Below are 19,288 nucleotides of genomic sequence, written 5' to 3' on the forward strand. Positions count from 1 at the left end.
TTAAAAATAACTCCCAGCTGGTGCCTTTTAATCCAATTCTGATCTCTAAGTAGCTGGGAGGGGAGAATTCAGCCTCTGGCACAACAGAGCTGCCATGTAATTAACCTGCGGTCAGCACTCTGAATGAGACAAAGGCAGGGAAACAACTCAATTAAGAACCTGGATTGTTAAACATGTACCACAGCCAGGAGCGGTTAAGGGCCACGTGCTCTGCAGGGAGCAGCATGCCCCCTGGTGGGCACACAATGCACCATCAGCCACCTGTGCTTGCCAGGATGAGTTGATTGAAATAAGAGACGCTCTTCACACAGGCATGCATGGATCTGCAGCCACGTCTAGGGTGGGGGGTGATTAAAGAGGAAGAGTGACATCCCTCCACTAGGAGTTTGGGACAGGAAGTGAAAGGATAACTGGAGGGGAGGGGAGGTTATCCAAAATTGATCAGGATCCTGCCAGTCACACACCGATCCCAGTGAAAGTGCCAAGGGAATTTAGTGTGCACAGCAGAAGAGAAGCTGAGCTTTACAGTGCACCAGGAAAATATGCCCCTGCCCCAGCACCACAGCGCCCCCTAGAGCTACACTGGGGTACTAGCAGGAGAAAAAGTAGCCAGAATCCAACCTGGCCTCCTGCAGAACTGCTCCCCCTGTAGGAACTGACTTTGATTAACCCTTTCCTCCCATGACATGGTAAAAGGACTTAGACTGGCCGGCTAAATGGGAGGGTCAGCTGGGCAGGGCAGAACTGGGATCCTATCCACGCGGGGATGGAGCAAGGCGGGTGTGGGAGGGGGAAGCGGAACATCCCATTGGTGTATCCCAGCCCAAGCTCTTTGAAATGTCCTTGCAGGCAAAGGCCTAGCTCATACTGCAGAGGTTTTATTGATGGGGGGGGAGGGGGCACAGGGTTGAGTCCGGAAGGCAATGGTGGGGCCACTGGGCCATACATGCATGCTGTCCACGTTCAAGAGGAAGTCCCTACACTGGCCCCGCCCCCTGCTGCATCCTCTTCATCAGCTCCTCGTCCTGCATGGAAAGCTCTGTCAGTTTCTTGCCCATGCGCTCGTGGATGTCCAGGTACTTGGAGACGCAACGGTCCAGGCACACAGACTCCCCCTTCGAGAGCTCTGCCTCCTTGTAGTGGGGAGGGACGCACTTCCGGTGACAGGCATTGGTCATTCTGGGCCACAGAGGAGGAGAGCATGAGAATACACAGATGCCCCTGTGACCCCAGTCCTGCCTCCTTCCCACAGACCCCACTACTATCCCAGCCCTGAGTTCCCTCCACACCCTGCCCGCAGTTCTGACAGTGCCCCTGAATCCCAATCCAGAGCCCCTGCTATTGCAGTTCTGGGCTCTGCCAATTCCTCTCAATCCCAACCCATGGCCCTTTGATGTTCCAGTCCTCAACTCCAGCATGCCCACAGCCCGCCAGTTCCCTTCATTGTGACCCACACCCCATCTTGATTTAAAACTCATCACTGATGGAGAATGCACTATGACCGTTGGTAAATTGTTCCAGCGGTTAATTACTCTCACCATTAGAATCTGACACCTTATTTCCAGTCTAAATGTATCTAGCTTCAACTTCCAGCCACTGGATCATGTTAGACCTTTCTCTGCTAGACTGAACACCCCATTATTAAATATCTGTTTCCCACACAGGTACTTACCAAGTCATCACTTAACCTTCTCTTGGTTATGCTAAATAGATTGAGCTCCTGGAGTCTCTCACTAGGAGGCATATTTTCTAATCCTTTAAATTATTCTTGGGGCTCTTCCTTGGACTGTCTCCAATTTGCATCTGAAGAAGTGGGTTTTTTACCCACGAAAGCTTATGCCCAAATAAATCTGTTATTCTTTAAGCTGCCACCAGACTCCTTCCAATTTAGATGAAGAGAATGGTCCCTGCTGGCTTTGAAACCGATGACACCCCAGCAAGCCACACTCTGGGGGGCTGGGACCCTACCCTTGACAAGGAGCAGCCGCGATGGGGTCGTTACCTGTTGTACATGTCAGCCATCATCTCCACCTCCAGCTCGGCTGCCAACTGCTGAGCCCTGAGCGGATCCATCGTGCCGCAAGTGAGCACCGAGTCCCCAGTATTTGGGGCGGGAGTCAGTGACTTGCTCCTGGAAACACACAGAGCCTGTCAGAGCTGCCACTTCCCCCCGCCCAGGGCAGCCCCTAGCCCCTACCGCCACCCTCCCCCCAGTGCAGTTCCCCCCACACCCCTAGGACGGCAACGCCACCCCCCAGGGCAGTTCCCCCCACCACCCTCCCAGGGCAGCCCCTACCACCACTCCCACCCCCCAGGGCAGCCCCTGGCCCCTACCACCACCACCCAGGTTAGTTCCCCCCAGGGCGGCAACTCCACCCCCCAGGGCGGCCCCCCACCCAGTGCGGGCACCCTACACACTCCCAGGGGGACGCCACCGCCGAGCCGGGCCAACCGACCCCAGCCAATGCACCGTGGGGCGGGGGGGGCACGTCCCAAGCCTCAGAGCTGACACCCCCTCCCCGGGCCCTGTGCGGGGACCCCTCACCCGCCGCGCTCCTCGGGGATCACTGAGCCCCGCGGTCAGAGGTCAGGGGTCAACAGCCCCCCTCCCTCCCCCGCAAGGTCAGGCCCAGGCCGGCCCCTTTCTCCGGGATGTAACGCGACTTTCCCCGGCCCTGCCGCCAACCGGAAACACGCGAGGACCAGGCGCTTCCGGCGTGATGGGCCCCTCTCTCCTCCAAGGTACCATAGAGTCCGGTGGAGGGGGGGGGAGAGAACCACTTCCGGCGTGTGGCGGACTCAGCTACCACAGAGTTACCCGCCATAGAGCGGGAGGAACTAGGCAGGAGACTAGAGGGGCCGGTTCCAAACCATAGAGATGTGCCGGGACTGGAGCTAGAGCGGAGAGGAGCTGACTCCCGAGGAAGGCGGGGAACCCAGTTAGACCATAGAGCTGGTGAAGGACCCAGGCTAGAACATACCGGATGGGAAACGGGATGATGGGCGTGGCCACGTTACCATAGAGCTCTAGCTGTTGCTAGGATGTCTAATAAGCCTAGAACAGTGTTTCTCAACTTTTGTACTGGTGACCCCCTTTCACCCAGCGAACCTGGGAGTGCAACGCCCCTTGCAAATTAAAAACACTTTTTTTGTATTTAACACTCATAAATGCTGGAGGCAAAGCGGGGTTTGGGGGTGGAGGCGGACAGTTTGTGACTCCCCACGTAATAACCTTGTGACCCCCTGAGGGGTCATGACCCCCAGTTTGAGAACCCCTGGCCTGGAATAGCTGAAGGGCTAGTGTCCCCCCACGGGAGGAGGAGAGGGTGTAGGGGAGGGAGAGAGGCCCCCTGGAGCAGCCCCCCCTCAGGCAGGGATCCCGCAGGGCTTCGGGGACAGCAGGGACGGGAACAGCTGGGAGAGTGGCGGGGTGGTGTCAGGGGTGATCACAGTGGGGGCTGTGGGGTAACAAGGATGGTGGGGGTTCATTGTGAGGGCTGTCAGGCAGTGGGGCTGTGGGGTGACAAGGATGGTGGGGGTTCATTGTGAGGGCTGTCAGGCAGTGGGGCTGTGGGGTGACAAGGGCTGTGGGGGGTAGGGGATGATCACAGTGGGGGCCAGCAGACAGTGGGGCTGTGCTGTTATTTGCAGTACGCCCCCAGAGTCCCCTGTACCTGGAGCAGGAACAGGACAGGAGCAGAGCTGCCAAAGCCCAGATACAGCCTGTACCATCATGCTGGGCACCACCAGCCACTCCCAATCTTTGACCCCAGGCAGCACCTCCCACAATGGGCCCCTGGGAGAAGCGGCAGCACTGAAGTGTGGGACCTGGGACTGACCCCACAGCCAGTGGGGCTGGAGTGGGCCCTGCCCGATCGCCCCCCAAACACATTGCAAGAACATGCCCTACCCTGGCTGCCAGTTACCTCCTGCCTGCCGCTTACAAACGCCCTGGGCTGAGTGTCCCTGTGGCGGTGCCTGTCTCTGCTGCTGCCAATTTTATGTGGAAAGGGGCATCTGCCTCTGAGCCAGTGACAATCTGAGCCTCCTGCTAAACAGAGCCAGGCAGCTCATCCTAGGCAGTGTGCATGCTGGGTTTGTCACACCCCACCACCATATTACACACAGGGAAATTGAGGCACAGAATGAGGCAGGGACTTGCCCAAGCTCAGAATCAGGACAGAACCCAGTTCTCCTGACTCCCAGTTCCCGGCTCTACCCACGAGAGCACGGAGTTTTTGTCTTCAGAAGGGAGGAAGCGACACAGTTGAGCCTAAGATTGCCAAGAGAGGCAGGGAATGGCTGCAAAGGAGCCACCCAGGGGCCTGGATTAGGTGGGACCTACCCTGTCTTTTCCTTCTGCCGCATGGATGATGCCCACGTGACTGCCTAGCACCCCAGCATCTGGCTGGGTTGGCGTGCCAGGCCCCAGAGCTGCACTGGGGTCAGACCAGTTGTACTACATAGACTCATAGACTTTAAGGTCAGAAGGGACCATTATGATCATCTAGTCTGACCTCCTGCACAACGCAGGCCACAGAATCTCACCCATCCATTTCTATAACAACCCCCTAACCTATGTCTGAGTTATTGAAGTCCTCAAATTGGGTGGCCTGGATGCTCCACAGAGACATTCACGAAGTGGCGGGGCGGCAGTCTCCTTCCTGATTGGTTGCCTGGGCGACCTCCAAATCCCTGATGCTCCATCAGCCAAACGCCTGCATCTCACGGGCTCAGGAGGGGGACCCTGCCCAGTGTTGGGGCACCCCTAGCAGTACAGAGAGGAGGAGATGCCCTGTGGTCCCCCTTGCACCCGCTATGGCTCTGTTAGCTCCAGCCCCGGGGTGCCAAGCTGGATGGCTGGTGTCCCCTGGAGCGGGGCCAGTACCCTGAGGTGGGGGAGGGAGGAGCTCCAGGTGTTTTCGGGGTGGGATTCCCTGTGGCTGTTTGTCCTTTTGCTTCATTCCCCATTTGCTACCTCTTAGCACAAGGGTCCCCTGCCAGGGTTAGTGGCTGCACTTCCTGCCTGGTGAGGTCCCCCCTTAGCCCCCCAGGCTTGTCCCAGGGGGTCTCACCCATGTGACCCTGGGAGAGTGGAGCTCCCCCTACCCCCGCCTCCCCAGAGGACCAGGGGAGCTGACAGAGTGGAGGAGTGTGAATGAAAGTGGCACCTGTTCCTCTCCTGGTAAAAATAGGCTGCACTGCCCCGGGATGGGGGATGTGCCAAGGGTGGTGACACAAAGAGCAGGACAGAGGAGGATTGAGACCAGAACCAGCCTGCCCCGTGGAGCAGCCAGCAGGTGGGTGCAGCCCTGGCCAGCACCCCTACTCCAGGGAGGGCCCAGAGTGGGGGTGGGGGTGGGGGGGGAAGTGGGGCATTGAATGAACCCCTCCGATGGGGGAGCTTGGTCAGGCTGGAGACACCCCCTGCCCTGGCTTATGGGGCTCAGGATGCAGAGGGTCCATTTCCCATTGCCCCTGGCTCAAGATCCCCCAGCCCCCTTTCCTCTCTCAGGCACTGGGGGAGCCCCTGGAATCACCCCAACCCCCTTTCAGCTCTCAGGCACTGGGGGAGCCACCGGAATCACCCCAATCCCCTTTCATCTCTCAGGCACTGGGGGAGCCCCCAGAATCACCCCAACCCCCTTTCCGCTCTCAGGCACTGGGGGAGCCCCCAGCATCACCCCAACCTCCTTTCCTCTCTCAGGCACTGGGGGAGCCCCCGGAATCACCCCAACCCCCTTTCCTCTCTCAGGCACTAGGGGAGCCCCTGGAATCACCCCAACCCCCTTTCCTCTCTCAGGCCCTAGGGGAGACCATCTGAATCAAAGGCAGCTCATGGGAGCCCAGGCCTGGAATAACAGGGGCTGCAGGTTGGGATTGAGGGGCACTGGCAGAGCTGGGGGGAGCCCGGGGCCAGGCTAGCAGAGGGTGGCAGGTCGCTATAGAGGGGCACTGGCAGAGCTGGGGGGAGCCCGGGGCCAGGCTAGCAGAGGGTGGCAGGTCGCTATAGAGGGGCACTGGCAGAGCTGGGGGGAGCCCGGGGCCAGGCTAGCAGAGGGTGCCAGGTCGCTATAGAGAGGCACTGGCAGAGCTGGGGGGAGCCCGGGGCTGGGCTAGCAGAGGGTGGCAGGTTGCTATAGAGGGGCACTGGCAGAGCTGGGGGGAGCCCGGGGCTGGGCTAGCAGGGGGTGGCAGGTCGCTATAGAAAGGCACTGGCAGAGCTGGGGGGAGCCTAGGGCTGGGGTAGCAGGAGGTGGCAGGTCGCTAATTAGGGGAGCACTGGCAGAGCTAGAGTGGAAGTCCGGGGCTGCAGGCAGTTTACCACGGGCGGGTGGCAGGGCCACGGTTGGCGAATCCCCCATTCCCTGGGTCTGGCAGAGTGGTAAATGTCAGGGGTATATTTAGCCGCTGAGGAGAGGGTCACCTGCCCCCTCCCCAAGATGCCCTCCCCCCGCTGCAGGTTTGGTGCCTGAGTCAGAAGCCTGTTCCAGCCCCTGGGGATTGTTTACTGGAGGATGGGGCACCTTGCTTTAAAGGCCAGCATCCAGCCTGGCCTCCTATTCACTCGAAAGGGTTGACAGCGCAGCCAGCCCCAAGGGCCCTCTCCCTGGCTGCCTTCCCAGCTCTCCCAGGTTTAGGTAGGTCCTACAGTATTTACTGCATAGTCACACAATCGCTGGTGTTGGCCAAGCTCATTGGATAAACCAGGGGCTCCCGGCACCCCTCCATACCCGCCTACAAGATCCCTGGGTTCAACCCTCCATTGCAGGGACACTCTGCAACTCCCCCACACCAGGGGCTGTGTGTGCCCCCATTTCCTCTCCTCCCAGGTTTCCCCAATCTCTCCCCCACACCAGGGGTCTGTGTGCCACCCATTCTCCCTCCCCCCACTCCCTCCCCCCACACACCTCCAGTAAACAAGGTTCCCCAATCTGTCCCCCATGTCAGGGGCTCTGTGTTCCCTGGTTCCCCCTCCCCCCACACCATGGTCCCCCAATCTCTCCCCCAGGCTGCATTCCCCCAAGAAAAAGAACTGCATTGGAGTTGATGTAAGCTCCCAATCACAGGCCCCACAATGCCATGGTATGGCCACAGAGGGTGACCCGATGCCTCCTGCCCCCTCCCTCTCCCCCCCAAACTTGGCAGTGGTGGGGCTCAGGGGTGGGGGGAAAAAGAGCCGTGGAGGGATCTGGTAGGCCAATCCCTGGGCAGGCCAGTCGGGGGCCTCTCACAGCCCCAATTCAGGTCCCTGCTGCCCCCATCTGACCCACATGCTTCTTGTCTCCTTCCAGACATGGAGGAACAGGAAGGCACCCCCAGGCCGAAGGCAGAGGAGCCCAGGGCCACAACTAACAAGGCTGAAGGGGTGGCTGGGACTGGAGCCAAGGAGGTGGCTCAGGGTGGGGATGGGCTGGGGGAGAAGGGAGGAGCAGGGAATTCTGGGAGCAATGCTAAGGGGGACATTGAGGCTGAGGGAGCAGGGGATTCTGGGAGTGATGCTAAGGGGGACGTTGAGGCTGGGAGAGCAGGGAATTCTGGGAGTGATGCTAAGGGAGGCAGTGAGGCCGGGGGAGCAGGGGATTCTGGGAGTGATGCAAAGGGAGGCAATGAGGCCACCAGAGCAGGGGATTCTGGGAGCGATGCTAAGGGAGGCGGTGAGGCTGAGGGAGCAGGGGATTCTGGGAGTGATGCTAAGGGAGTCAGTGAGGCCAGCAGAGCAAGGGATTCTGGGAGTGATGCTAAGGGAGGTGGTGAGGCCAGCAGAGCAGAGGATTCTGGGAGCAATGCTAAGGGGGGTGGTGAGGCTGGGGGAGCAGGGGATTCTGGGAGTGATGCTAAGGGAGGCAGTGAGGCCAGCAGAGCAGGGGATTCTGGGAGTGATGCTAAGAGAGACGGTGAGGCCAGCAGAGCAGAGGATGCTGGGAGAGATGCTAAGGGGGGTGGTGAGGCTGGGGGAGCAGGGGATTCTGGGGCTGGGGCAGAGGAGGGGGCAGAGGGTGGGCAGGAGATTGGGGCAGAGGAGAGGGAGGCAGTAGGTGGGTCTGGGCTTGAGCCCCAAGACGGGGCTGGAGGGGCCGAACCAGAGATGCAAGGGGCTGAAGCCGAGGGGACCAACGATGCCGTGGCCAGAGAGGTGAGTGTCCCTTTGGGTTAGATGGGGCAATGCGGGGAGGAGGGAAACTCACACACACCTCCCTAGGGGGCCAGCTTGCCCGGAAGGTGCTGCGGATGCCCACTTGCCCTCCCTGATGCCATGCCCAGGCCATCGCAGGGAGCGGCTCCCAGGGCTCGGGATGGGCTGCGGGATTCAGCCCCAGTGGTAACCCCCCAGGGGTGGTGGGTTCAAATCTCACCTGGGGGGGCAGGGAGGCCATGGCGGGGGGAAGGACAGGATTCGGGGCCAGCAGCGGGGGTCTGGGATTTGGGGGGCAGGGGCCTGTTAAAGGGCTTTGTTCCCCCCCAGGGGCGTGGTGGGAGCACCTCAGAGGAGCCGCTGTCCCCAGAGATGGGGGGCGAGGAGGAGGAGTGGGGTGAGCCTGCACCCAGCTCCCCCGACGAGGGGCTGGCCAGCCCCACAGGGGACGCTGCCTTTGGGAAGGAGACTGGGGCCCCCCAGCCGGGTAAGGCCAATTGAATTGGGGAATGAGGGTGGGGGAAGAATACAGGGAGGGGACGCCCCCCACAGCGCCCCCTAGCACAGCCCCCCCAGTCCCATCTCCCACTCACACAGGGTCACCCCCCCAGCACAGCCCCACAATCTCAGATACCCAGTTGAGCCCACTGTGGTGATTGTTTTTAACATCAAATACTTTGTAAATTCCTTTCAGGAGGCGCCTCCCAAGGCCAAGAAGCCACTCCAGGTGGCAGCGCCAGGTGAGATCACCCGCGGGGGCCCCCGGTACCAGGATAAGGGACTTCTACCCCCAGCACAGTGCCCTCTGCTGCCAGGCAGGGAGGTGGAGGCACACAGCCAGGGGTGGGGAGAGCCCCCCAGCACACACACCCTGGTGCCAGGCAGGGAGGTGGAGGCACACAGCCTGGGGAAGGGAGATCTCCCCCCTCCACAGAACAGCTGCCCCATCTCCTCTTCCTGGCCCATTCTCTGATCCACTCCCCTTTTCTTCGCAGCACTGAAGGGACAGCCCAGCAGGACAACGTGCAGAGCCCTGCACCTGAAGGAGTTGCACCCCCCAAGGAGAAGCCAAAGAGACCAGCGCTGGATCGGAGGGAGCTGACCCGACCCCGCCTGGCACCCAGGGCCCAGTCCCGCAAGGCCCTTGTGGAGAAATTTGGGGGGTGCGCAATCCCCTATTAACCTCCCCCCAGGGGCTATGAATGGGCCGGCCCACACACGAGAGGACGGAGCTTGGAGGAGAGGCCCTGGTTGGTCAACCAATGGGGGTGCCCAGTGCCATTAAGGAGCCACATGCCAAGAGAGGGTGTAGGGAGGGGCACTAGTCACCTGTGGAACTCCCTGCCACTGGACGTTAGGGGCAAAGTATTCGGGGCAGCTCTTGTGGCACCAAGGGTACCATGGGGGTTAACCCCTTCAGCGCCTGGCCCAACGCAGGCTCTGGGGGCTGGTGGAACAGAGAGGGAAGGCCCAGGGATAGGAGAGGGAGGGGACTTGGCCAGTCACTGGCATTGTCCCTTCTCTCTGTGACACCAGCCCCTCCATCCCCCCTGCAGGGCAGCCAGTGGCCCTGCCCCCAACATCAAGAAGACTGGAGGTGCCAACACCATCAAGAACATGCTGCTGGAGTGGTGCCGTGCCAAGACGCGTGGCTATGAGGTGAGAGGCTGGCAAGGGTGAGGTGTTGCCCAGCGTGCAGCCTCCTCCCCTCAGACACACAGGAGGCCCTAGTAGAGGGGAGGGTAGACACTAGCCAGCCCCGCTCCCCCCACTCCTGCAATGACCATGGGGATTGAGGGATGTCGGATGGAAGGGGCAGGGGCCCAAGGGTGCCTGCCATGCTCATAACTCAGTAGGGGCACACCCAGCCAGGCACACTGCCACCTGGATCTTCATGGGGGTGGCTAGACCTGGCCCAGGGGGGAAAGATGGCAAGGAGAGGCAGCTGGGATAGCCGCTAGGAAGCATTGGGGCAGGCAGCTGGCCCAAGGGGTACAGCATAGGGGTGGTTCTACCATCCCCGGGTGAGCAGCTCTGCCCCAAGGCCCTGGGTCACCAGTGCTGACTACAGCATGGAGAGGAGGAACAGCGGGAGAGCGCCCCCCCCTGCCCCAGGCAGGCCTCTGCCATGCTGGGCACAGCGCTGCCACCCATCCACTGTGGAGACAGCCAGAGAACACAGCCGCCAGCTTTCTGCTCCAGCCTCTCGTCCTAGTGCGTGGGAGGGCGGGCAGCCCACAAGGTCGGGCACCCCCGGACCCTGCAGTGCCCACAAAGAGGCTGCGGGGGGGGAGGCCCACCCAGTGCTCGTGGGGCTGATTGGCATTCCCTCCCTGTGCCCCTGCTCTGCTGCCTGGCTGCCAGCACGTGGACATCCAGAACTTCTCCTCCAGCTGGAGCAGCGGCTTGGCCTTCTGCGCCCTCCTCCACAAGTTCTTCCCTGACGCCTTCGACTACGCAGCCCTCGACCCGGCCAACCGCAGGGAGAACTTTACCCTGGCTTTTGCCACTGCTGAGTGAGTGCACCCCCCGCCCCAAAGCCCAGGGAAGCCTGCCCCACCTAGGGAAGGGCCTCTGACATGGGGCTTGAAGGCAGAGTAGGAATCTGCAGTTGCCCAGTAGGGGGCGCTGTGACACCAGGGAGGGGGAGAAGCCTGCACTGCCCAGCCCCACCCTCCCCAGCAGCAGGTGCTGTGATGCCAGGTGGGCTTGGGTGCATTAGTCCACCCTATATCAGCTGGTATAGAAGGCCCGGCTGGGTGCTGCATCCAATAATTGAGGCAGTTAGCTAATTAGCCGTACTCCCTCTGCAACTTGGCCACCCTGTGGCTCTCGGGAGCTCTGCCCTGGCCCTCCCCCTCCCCCATGAGCCCAGAGCTCAGTGACCCTGACAGCCTGGGCCCAGCCACGCAGCCAAACCCAACCAGGCCAGGGCACGATCCTGCTGGGACAGGCCCGGAAGCAGCTCCAGGGACCCACCCTCTAGCCTGGACTGGACACCGAGCCCTTCTCTAGGGCACTAGCTCCGTGGTCCCCTCCCTTCACTCCCATTCCGTCACGACAGGCACATCCTGGGCCACTTCCCCTTTGCCCATTGGCATCAAACACTGCCTGGTTTGCAGAGGGGCCATGGCTTGGGATAGGAGGGAGGGGAGGCCTGTGGGACAGCCATGCCCGGGGCGGGGAACAGAGCAAACCAAGGGCCCCGGGGCCGAGTCGAGTGCCCTGGTTGAGGGCAGCACTGACCCCTGGCCTCTCGCCCCGCAGGAAGCATGCCGACTGCGCCCCACTGCTGGAGGTGGAGGACATGGTGCGCATGAGCGTCCCGGACTCGAAGTGCGTCTACACCTACATCCAGGAGCTGTACCGCAGCCTGGTGGACAAGGGACTGGTGAAGACCAAGAAGAAATGAGGTGGGGGTAGCAGCCGGCTGGGGAAGCAGAGAGAGCGCCAGGCGGCATGGGTGAGGACGGGCCACCCAGACATTCAGCCTGGCACACGGGGGCATGGGTGAGGAACAGCAGGGGGTGCTGCTGGAAACGGGAGCACTCATGCACCCAGGGGTCTACACGTTCCATCCTCCCCCTCACTGCTCAAATGGGAGCAAGGGGCTCCTCAGTGACCAGGCATCACCTCCTCCCAGAGGGGCAGATTGGGCTAGGTATGGGGGGGGTGGGGCGCTGGGCCCTCCTCAGCCCCTTCAGAACCTTCCCCAAGGCCCAGAGTCCAACCCCACCAGGACACCGCCATGGCCCCATTCAAATCACGGGTGGTGTGTGTGCGTTCTCCCTGCAGGATGGGACACCTCCATCCCGGCCCGTCGGCCTAGTCCCGCACCTGGCCGAGCTGAGAGCCTGTGTCTGAACACTCCATGGGGACAGGGCAGAAATGGGCACGGGTGAGGAGGGGGGTTTCCTGCTCTGGAGAAAAGCCTCCCCCCCCCCACCCGAGCATGATGGGGAGGAGCTATCCCCTCCCTCCCCCAACCTCCTGAATCAGAAGTGCAAGAGGCTCAGCACCGTCCCTGTGGGGGTTCCCTCCATGAGGCCAGGGGGTGGGGGGTCCAGCAGGGCACGGCAGCTCCAGGGGCATCTTCTCTCCCCTGCCCAAGGTAGGGAAGGAGGCATGTGGGGGGAGGGGGTCATAACAGGTTCTTTCCAGTGGCCCCTTTTCAACAGAGCCCCCCCCAGCTGGTTCAGCCTTGTGCCCAATGATCAGCGGTGGAGCCCACTGCTCAGCAGACCCGCTACGGGCAGGATACCCGGGCCTGGCCCCTGCCCGCTCTCCCAGCCCCTGGAGTCCTTGGCTGAGGCTGCCCAGCTGGTGGGAGGCAGAGCAAGCTTCCAACAGGTGCCAGCACCACCTCACTGGGGTGTGTGGTAGCTGGCAGGGACCCCTCCAAGGCAGAGTTCCTGAAGCAAGGCCCCACCCCCACAACACCTGCTCCCCCTCTCCCAACAGGTCTGTCCTGGAGCTCTCCCCCAACGTGGCATCTCCTCCGCTGGTAACCCTCCACAGCCATCTCCTGCCTGCCCCCTTCCCCGCGGCTCACGTGTGTACACGAGACCCTGGCAGATCCAGTAAAGCAGAACTGCTCCAAGCTCAGGCAGACGCCGGGCGATTTCTTGTGGTTAGCTCGGGTAGGTCGAGGGTTCCAGCAGCGCCAGCCACATTCCTCAGCCAGGGCGCAACAGATGTGGCTATGGCTGTGGCTGCAGTCCAGACAGGAGCGACGCCCATCAGCAGCAGGAAGTCGCCTCTGCCCCCCGCCAATGCCAGATGAGCACATTTCACCATAGGGCTGGGGCCAGCGTTCCTCCTGGATCCAAGCTGGCAGCGGGTGCCTGGAACGCGTCCTTGGCTGGCCGCAGCAGGGGTGGTTCTCCTGGCACTTCCAGGGTCCATTAGAACCAAGCGCCGCACACTCAGGGCTACCCCCAGCAGCTGGCCAGCTCCAAGTGACAGTGAACCTGGGCTGCTTTCCTGCTGGTGCCAATCCAGCTGGGTGCCAATGATCTTCCAAGCTCTGAAGGGCCTTGTCTAAGTGCAGGCCTCTGCTCTGGGCCTTGGCTCAGCTCTGCCAAGCTGCCAGATTCCACAGCGGGTGCTCAGCAGAGGGCCTGGAAGTTGTATGCTTGAGCACAGACCCCCGCCCCCTTCCAGCCCCCATAGCTCTGTGCTGCCCTCTGGTGGCAGAGTCTTGCTAGCTCTAGATCATGGATGGTCCAAACCGATGACGGCACCAACAGCAGCCACTTCCTCCAGCTCCAGGGTACAAGGCAGCAGCTGCTCAAGGGCCATCGGAGCTGCAGGGTCAGTGTGCTGAGGTGACCTGCGGTTAGGACAGGAAGTGGAGGCGTGGACCATACCAAGGGAGGAAAGAGAGAGAGACAGGGTGTGATCACTCAAGCTGGCAGGGGCTCTGACACACCCCCCTGTGGGATTTTTAATTGGCACAAGCAGCCAAAGACCTCGGTTCTATGTACCCTGGGAATGCAGCCTCCCTCCCCGCGCTGTCCGGGGGGCCCTATAGGGTCACACACATGGCTTTGGCAGCTCTCAGCTGGGCAACTCCATGGTCTGACCCTCAAGCCAGCTTGTGGTAACTGGGGAGAATGGGAGGGAGGGCTGGGGGGAGCTGGCTAGGAACAGCACCCGGCTCCATGGGAACAGGCTGGCCCAGGGAGCTGGGACAGGACCCAGAGCCCTTCCCCTCCAGTCCGGGGTGGGGGGGTGTCAGAATGGTTCATCCTCACGGCATCTGCTCCAATCCCACCTCAAAGGGGGAGGGTGGAAGTGACTGAGGCAGGAACAGCAGGAAAGAGGAAGAGTCTAGAGATATTCCGAGGTCCCCAGGGAATGGCCCCACACCGCGTTGGGGCAGGGAAGGCAGCTACCTGGGAAATCATCCAAGGGGGGATCTGCACATGGGAGCAAAGGGATCACGGTCCATTTTTATTGACCAGAAAAAGGAAGTTATGTCACACACACACACACACACAACCCCCCCATCACCACCCGCCGACAAACAAAGGGGCTATTTTAAAAAAACATTTCTATCACACTCTTACACCCCAGAATCACCCTCAAGCCTGATACCCCCACCCCTCCCCTGCACAGAGCCCCAGTCACCTGCCGTGCTGCAGGGCTCCTGGGGGGCATCCCCCACCCCGCATCACTTCCTGTCTGCATGGGCTGGGGGCAGGGAAGGCATTTGGGGCTGCTCTCTCCCCCTTCCGGTCTTTGTAGCTGAGGTTTTAAAGTGCCAGGCAACAAACCAAAACAAGATCAACAGTGGCAATGGGGGTCATGGCACAGAGCTCAGTGCCCAGGGAGCGGCCTTCGGCCCAACCACTCCTGGCAGGCCTGGGGGCCCCCCAGTGAAGACGGGATGAGCAAAAGAGTCAGTCAATGAAGGGAAGGGGAAAGCGCACAAACCCAACTTCAACCCCTCCCCCACCCCGGCTTCAGTGCCCCCTCTCGGTTGAAGGGCTCCCACAAGTGACAACAGCGTTACTGTGAGGTGCTGGGTCCCCCCTTAGTCCGGGCAGGGATGGGGCATATGCCCCAGAATTCCATGGGGTGCATCGCCATGACAGCATGTGATGGTGGGAGGGGCCACCTTGGCCCCACCCACCCACTAGACTTCACCCACTAAGTGCATAGGCCCCACCCCTGCCTGGGCCACCGAGTCTTCCCCAGGAGGAGCCGGCAGGGGGTGCCAGAGCAGGAGCAGGGTCACTCGCAGGGCCGCTTCTCGCTGAATTTGCGGGTGTGATCCTCGGCGTTGCGCAGGAACCTCTTGTGGTCGCGGGTGAACTCCTCGGCCAGGTCGGCACGCAGCGGGTGGCCCGGCTCGGGCTCGTTTACCAGCGCAATCAGGGCCTGGATCACTGCACAGAGGGGCAGGGAGGGGGTCAGCACGGCACAGAGTAGAGCAGGTTGTGCCTGCACCCCCACACTGGCCCCAGCACCCCCAGCCACCCCCCAGGGTACCAGCCTCACCCACCCATGCTGCCCCCTGGCACCCTCAGCCACTCCACAGGGTACCAGCCTCACCCACCCATGCTGCCCCCTGGCACCCTCAGCCGCTCCACAGGGTACCAGCCTTACCCACCCATGCTGCCCACTGGCACTGCCACCTACCCCACAGGGTACCAGCCTCACCCACCCGCACTGATCTTGGCACACAAACTGCTGCATGCCGCCATCCTCACTCACCCCTGCAGCCATGTCACTGCCACCCTTGTTATAACCCCCCAGACTCCACAGGCCCAGTGCTTCTGGGCAATACCCCCACTAGCTCCCTGGAGGCGTGTATGTGCGGCAGGGGGGCACGTACCTTGATCCGTCTTGGTGGCAGGTTTCCAGTTCTCAGCACTGATGATTGGCAGGCAGACCTGCCCCTTCTCATCTACGTTGGGGTGGTAGATCTTAGTTTTGAAGGTGACCTTGGGGGGCTTGAAGGGGTACTCGGCCGGGAAGCTGATCTCGATTCGGAAAGCGCCTTTGTTGTAGGGAGGATTGTCCTGGTCATAAGGCAGGAGAGAGAGGGCAGGAAGCTACAGAGCCAACAAACATTGATCCTTGGGGAGAACTGGGGGCTTCCCCCATCTGAACCCAGCACAGACCGCCTTGAGGCCTGCAGCCCCTTCTGACACCATCACCCCCCCATCTCCCAGTCCCCACACTCACCGGCACTAGGAGCCCTTTCCACAGAAGAACATTGGTGTCGTCCACCTCAATGTCCTTCAAGCAGCGGGACCCAGACCTCTTCAAGTCATCCAGCTCCTGCAGTGGGACACAGCCGAGACATCGGGGATCAGAGCTGCCCCCCAATTGGCCCCAGCCTTCTGCTCCCTAAAATTGCCACCCCAAGAGGCCTCAGACTCCCACTTCCCCAGCAAGCCCCATCCACCCCCAGGTAGCAGCACAAACCAAACCATCAGTGGCACCAATTCAGATCTTTCGGGGGGCGGAATTCCAGTTCCTGACACACACACACCAGGAACCTGCTCTAGTTCCAACTTGTCACCCCCTCCACCGGGTAAATGTCTACGTGCAGTTGTATGACAAGGCTGCTTGTGATGGTAAGGACTGGCTTCAGCAGCCCTGGGGCTCAGTTCTGGTTTATGTCCTGTGTTCCTGATGCTTCAGGGTTTCAGCCACAGCCACCCGCAGGGGTCAGGAAGGGATTTCCCCTCTCTCAGTGTATTCTGGGTTTTTTCTCTCCTTTGAAGCATCAGGGATGGCCACAGCTGGAGATGGGACATTAGGGGTCAGGCATCTACCATTCTCTCTCAGAGGTGCTTGGCAGGCTGGATCCTGCTCGCATGCTCAGGGTCTAACTCGGGGATAGGGAACCTCCAGCCCATGGCAAATCTCCACGCCGCGGGCCAGAAACCCGGAGCCTCAGTGCCCCCTGCGGGGGGAGGATTGCCAGGCTGTTAAAAGTCTGGTTGGCTCTGCACAGCAACCGGAAGCAGGCCTGTAGCCCCTAGGTACAGGGGTGATCAGGGAAATGCCACATGCTACCCCCACGCCCAGCACTGATTCCACAGCTCCCATTGGCCGGGAACCACAGCCTTTGGATGGAGGGGCAGCCGGGCCAAATCTGACTGGTACTGTGACCCTGTGCGCCAGGTAGCAATGTCACTTGCTGAAACGTGACCTGGCCACCCTCCCATCAGGACGGAGGGGCAACCGGAGCAAATCCGAGCACTGCTGAGACCCCGCAGCCAGGGCGACACTCCGGCAGCAGCTGCATTGATTTAGTACGGGGATCACTGCTTAAAAGTGGTCGGCCATGGCCCCCCAGCTCTGGGGCATATGAAGCACTGAGCAAATGCAAACACCCTGGGGCGGCATTCGCCCATCCCCTGAAGCCCCCGCAACTGGCACCACTGCGAGACGCCCTCCCTCGCCCGTTATCTCCCCACAACAGGGCCACGGCAACCAGGGGCTGAGCTGGGCTCTGCCCATCTCTGCAGCTGGCCCAGGCTCAGGTACATTTCTCAGAAATGCCTTGAAACTGGAGGGGCGGGGCAAACTCACTTCCTGCTCCCAAAGGCAAATAAACAACAGAGCCTCCTGCTGCTAGCAACTCACCTCCAGGGCCGCCCAGAGGATTCCAGGGGCCCGGGGTCTTCGGCGGCGGGGGGTCCTTCCGTTCCGGGACCCACCACCGAAGTGCCCCGAAGACCCAGCGCCCCGCCGCCGATTACGCGGCGGACCCGCCGCAAGTGCAGCCCGGTCTTGGCGGTAATTCCGCGGAAGGCCCCGCCGCAGGTCTTCAGGGCACTTCGCGCGGTCCCGAAGGAAGGCCCCGCCGAATTACCGCCGAAGACTGAGCTGAACTTCGGCGGCAGGTCCCGCTCCGTCTTCGGCGGTAATTCGCCGGCGGGGGGTCCTTCCGCCCCGGAGCAGAAGGACCCCCCACCAGCGAAGACTGGGAGCAGAAGAAGCTCCTGCGCCCGGCCCCGCAAGAGTTTTCCGGCCCCCCCGGAGGGAGTGAAGGACCCTGCTCCGGGGACCCTGAAAAACTCTGGTGGGGACCCCTGTGGGGCTCGGGGCCTGGGGCAAATTGCCCCTCTTGCCCCCCTCTCTGGGCGGCCCTGCTCACCTCCCCCTAGTGGAGCAACCCAACTCCCAGGGACAGGAGGGACCCTTGGGTTACCCAGTCCTCCCACCTCACCCTACTCTAGGGCTCCGCTCCCCATGCCCCCAAGAGACGGGATGTCTCCCAGATCAGGTCACTCCAGAGGAGAGAGTCCACTCCCTCAGCTCAGCCCGCATCCATCCTCACCCTGCACCTTTGGTTTCCAAGAAACCAGCCAGGGACTTTCCAAGGCAGCAGCAATAGAAAGTGAAAGCACCTGCCTGGTCCTGGCACTTATTTTTAGACATTGTTCCTAAAATTAACTGCTTCCTTTCCTCCTGCTTCAGCCCTGCTTTGGTCCCGAACACCCCCCTCCATAGCAATCTTGCCTGGATCCTTTATAAAGCCGGCACCACCAGGGCCAGCGTGGGGCATTTGTCCGAAGTTGGCCAGGGCACAAAGGGTGCCAGCCCCCATCACCTCAGGGGAATCCAGGGCCTCACATTTTTTCTGTAGGTCAGTCCAGCCACTCCAGCCCCACCAGCGTGATTTTGATATGTTACAAGTCGGTTTTTCCAATCTGGGTTTTATTCCCGTCCAATCGGATGGGGTTGAGCAGCCAGATGCTGAGCAGAGCTGGAGACAACCCCCCCCCCCCCCTCCCTTGCACAGGGATCACAGCTGCACCTTTGATCCGGCTCCAGGCACATGACAAGCAAAGGGGCAGGTGTGACAGGATGGGGGGGGAACACACAGGAAGGGGTTAATCTCACTGTAGGGGGCCTTCGGAGCCACAGTGGGACCCAGAGTGCCCCCCATCCCATGGGGTGGCCATCAGAGACCTAGGGTGGGTCCAGCACCCCCCTGGCTAGCCAGGAGCACCCAAACAAAAGTGAAAGTAATACAAAGTTCCCACCACTTACCTTGTACCCCACAACCAGCCCCCACCTCACCCAGGCCCCCCACCCGGCCTCTCCCCAGCCCCCCAACTCACCCAGCCTCTCCCCCGCCCTCCCCACCCGGCCTCTCTCCAGCCCCCCAACTCACCCAGCCTCTCCCCCGCCCTCCCCACCCTGCCTCTCCCCAGTCCCCCAAAGCACCCAGCCCCGTCCCGCCATCATCCTCAGTCCCCCCCACCTCACGCAACCCCCCCCCCCATCACTCCCTGCCCCCAACTCACCCATCCCCCCACCCTGTTTCGTCCCAGCCCCCCCCGGGCCGGTGCGACCAGAGACCCGGCCCGGCCCCCGCACCTTGCCCACTCTCCTGCTCGCCGCCATCTTCCCGGCCCGAGCCCAGCCCGGCCGGCTCAGCGCGGAGCAGCGAGTCTGCGGGGCGGCGGCTCCAGCCCGTGTACCAGCGCCCCTCCCCCCGCCGGCCACAGAGGGGGCGGGGCTAGAACGCGGCCTCTGCCCCGCCTCCTCAGGGATCACGGATGGGGTGGGGCGGGGCAAACTCCGGCCCGCAGGACCCGCCCCTCTGGCCCCGAGCCCCGGCCGGGGGGCGGGGTCAGCACAGGCTGGCGGAGGAGCCAGCGCCACGCCCCGGCCGCG

General features: G+C 61.8%; 3 protein-coding genes across 8 annotated transcripts; 1 reads left to right on the forward strand and 2 right to left on the reverse strand.

Annotated features, from left to right (window-relative positions):
* On the reverse strand, window positions 1-2,728 carry TIMM10 (translocase of inner mitochondrial membrane 10). 4 transcript variants are annotated; one of them, XM_039537555.1, is made up of 3 exons: window positions 2,640-2,728; window positions 2,003-2,131; window positions 1-1,179 (listed from the first exon to the last, which is right to left on the reverse strand). In XM_039537555.1, exons 2-3 carry the CDS (start codon window positions 2,071-2,073, stop codon window positions 978-980), a joined length of 273 nt encoding a protein of 90 aa, XP_039393489.1. In that variant the 5' UTR covers window positions 2,074-2,131; window positions 2,640-2,728; the 3' UTR covers window positions 1-977. The 4 variants fall into 4 exon arrangements, with proteins under 4 accessions (XP_039393489.1, XP_039393492.1, XP_039393490.1 ...); XM_039537558.1 differs by having other exon boundaries at window positions 2,687-2,710; XM_039537556.1 differs by having other exon boundaries at window positions 2,546-2,680.
* On the forward strand, window positions 2,723-12,742 carry SMTNL1 (smoothelin like 1). 2 transcript variants are annotated; one of them, XM_039537552.1, is made up of 11 exons: window positions 2,723-2,742; window positions 5,196-5,300; window positions 6,464-6,641; window positions 7,296-8,137; window positions 8,468-8,624; window positions 8,832-8,877; window positions 9,133-9,300; window positions 9,694-9,796; window positions 10,502-10,653; window positions 11,405-11,550; window positions 12,599-12,742. In XM_039537552.1, the coding sequence occupies exons 4-10, from the start codon at window positions 7,298-7,300 to the stop codon at window positions 11,547-11,549; spliced, it is 1,611 nt and encodes a 536-aa protein (XP_039393486.1). In that variant the 5' UTR covers window positions 2,723-2,742; window positions 5,196-5,300; window positions 6,464-6,641; window positions 7,296-7,297; the 3' UTR covers window position 11,550; window positions 12,599-12,742. The 2 variants fall into 2 exon arrangements, with proteins under 2 accessions (XP_039393486.1, XP_039393485.1); XM_039537551.1 differs by lacking the exons at window positions 2,723-2,742; window positions 6,464-6,641.
* Window positions 12,743-14,065: 1,323 nt separating this feature from the next.
* On the reverse strand, window positions 14,066-19,162 carry UBE2L6 (ubiquitin conjugating enzyme E2 L6). 2 transcript variants are annotated; one of them, XM_039537553.1, is made up of 4 exons: window positions 18,989-19,162; window positions 15,833-15,928; window positions 15,480-15,699; window positions 14,066-15,030 (listed from the first exon to the last, which is right to left on the reverse strand). In XM_039537553.1, exons 1-4 carry the CDS (start codon window positions 19,013-19,015, stop codon window positions 14,876-14,878), a joined length of 498 nt encoding a protein of 165 aa, XP_039393487.1. In that variant the 5' UTR covers window positions 19,016-19,162; the 3' UTR covers window positions 14,066-14,875. The 2 variants fall into 2 exon arrangements, with proteins under 2 accessions (XP_039393487.1, XP_039393488.1); XM_039537554.1 differs by having other exon boundaries at window positions 15,480-15,666; window positions 18,989-19,141.
* Window positions 19,163-19,288: the final 126 nt, after the last annotated feature.

This window comes from Mauremys reevesii, linkage group 4 (genome assembly GCF_016161935.1).
Source record: "Mauremys reevesii isolate NIE-2019 linkage group 4, ASM1616193v1, whole genome shotgun sequence".
Classification (NCBI taxonomy): domain Eukaryota; kingdom Metazoa; phylum Chordata; order Testudines; family Geoemydidae; genus Mauremys; species Mauremys reevesii.

What these genes read in the sequence shown, in the direction of transcription:
- TIMM10 (XM_039537555.1), bottom strand. Translation starts at nt 2,073, where the DNA reads ATGGATCCGCTCAGGGCTCAGCAGTTGGCAGCCGAGCTGGAGGTGGAG. An exon ending in ATGGCTGACATGTACAACAG is followed by an intron (nt 1,180 to 2,002) that starts GTAACGACCCCA and finishes TCTGTGGCCCAG; the next exon opens with AATGACCAATGCCTGTCACC.
- SMTNL1 (XM_039537552.1), top strand. Translation starts at nt 7,298, where the DNA reads ATGGAGGAACAGGAAGGCACCCCCAGGCCGAAGGCAGAGGAGCCCAGG. An exon ending in ACGATGCCGTGGCCAGAGAG is followed by an intron (nt 8,138 to 8,467) that starts GTGAGTGTCCCT and finishes GTTCCCCCCCAG; the next exon opens with GGGCGTGGTGGGAGCACCTC. An exon ending in CTGGCTTTTGCCACTGCTGA is followed by an intron (nt 10,654 to 11,404) that starts GTGAGTGCACCC and finishes CTCGCCCCGCAG; the next exon opens with GAAGCATGCCGACTGCGCCC.
- UBE2L6 (XM_039537553.1), bottom strand. Translation starts at nt 19,015, where the DNA reads ATGGCGGCGAGCAGGAGAGTGGGCAAG. An exon ending in CGAGCAGGAGAGTGGGCAAG is followed by an intron (nt 15,929 to 18,988) that starts GTGCGGGGGCCG and finishes GTCCCACTGCAG; the next exon opens with GAGCTGGATGACTTGAAGAG. An exon ending in GGAAAGGGCTCCTAGTGCCG is followed by an intron (nt 15,700 to 15,832) that starts GTGAGTGTGGGG and finishes TTGGCTCTGTAG; the next exon opens with CTTCCTGCCCTCTCTCTCCT.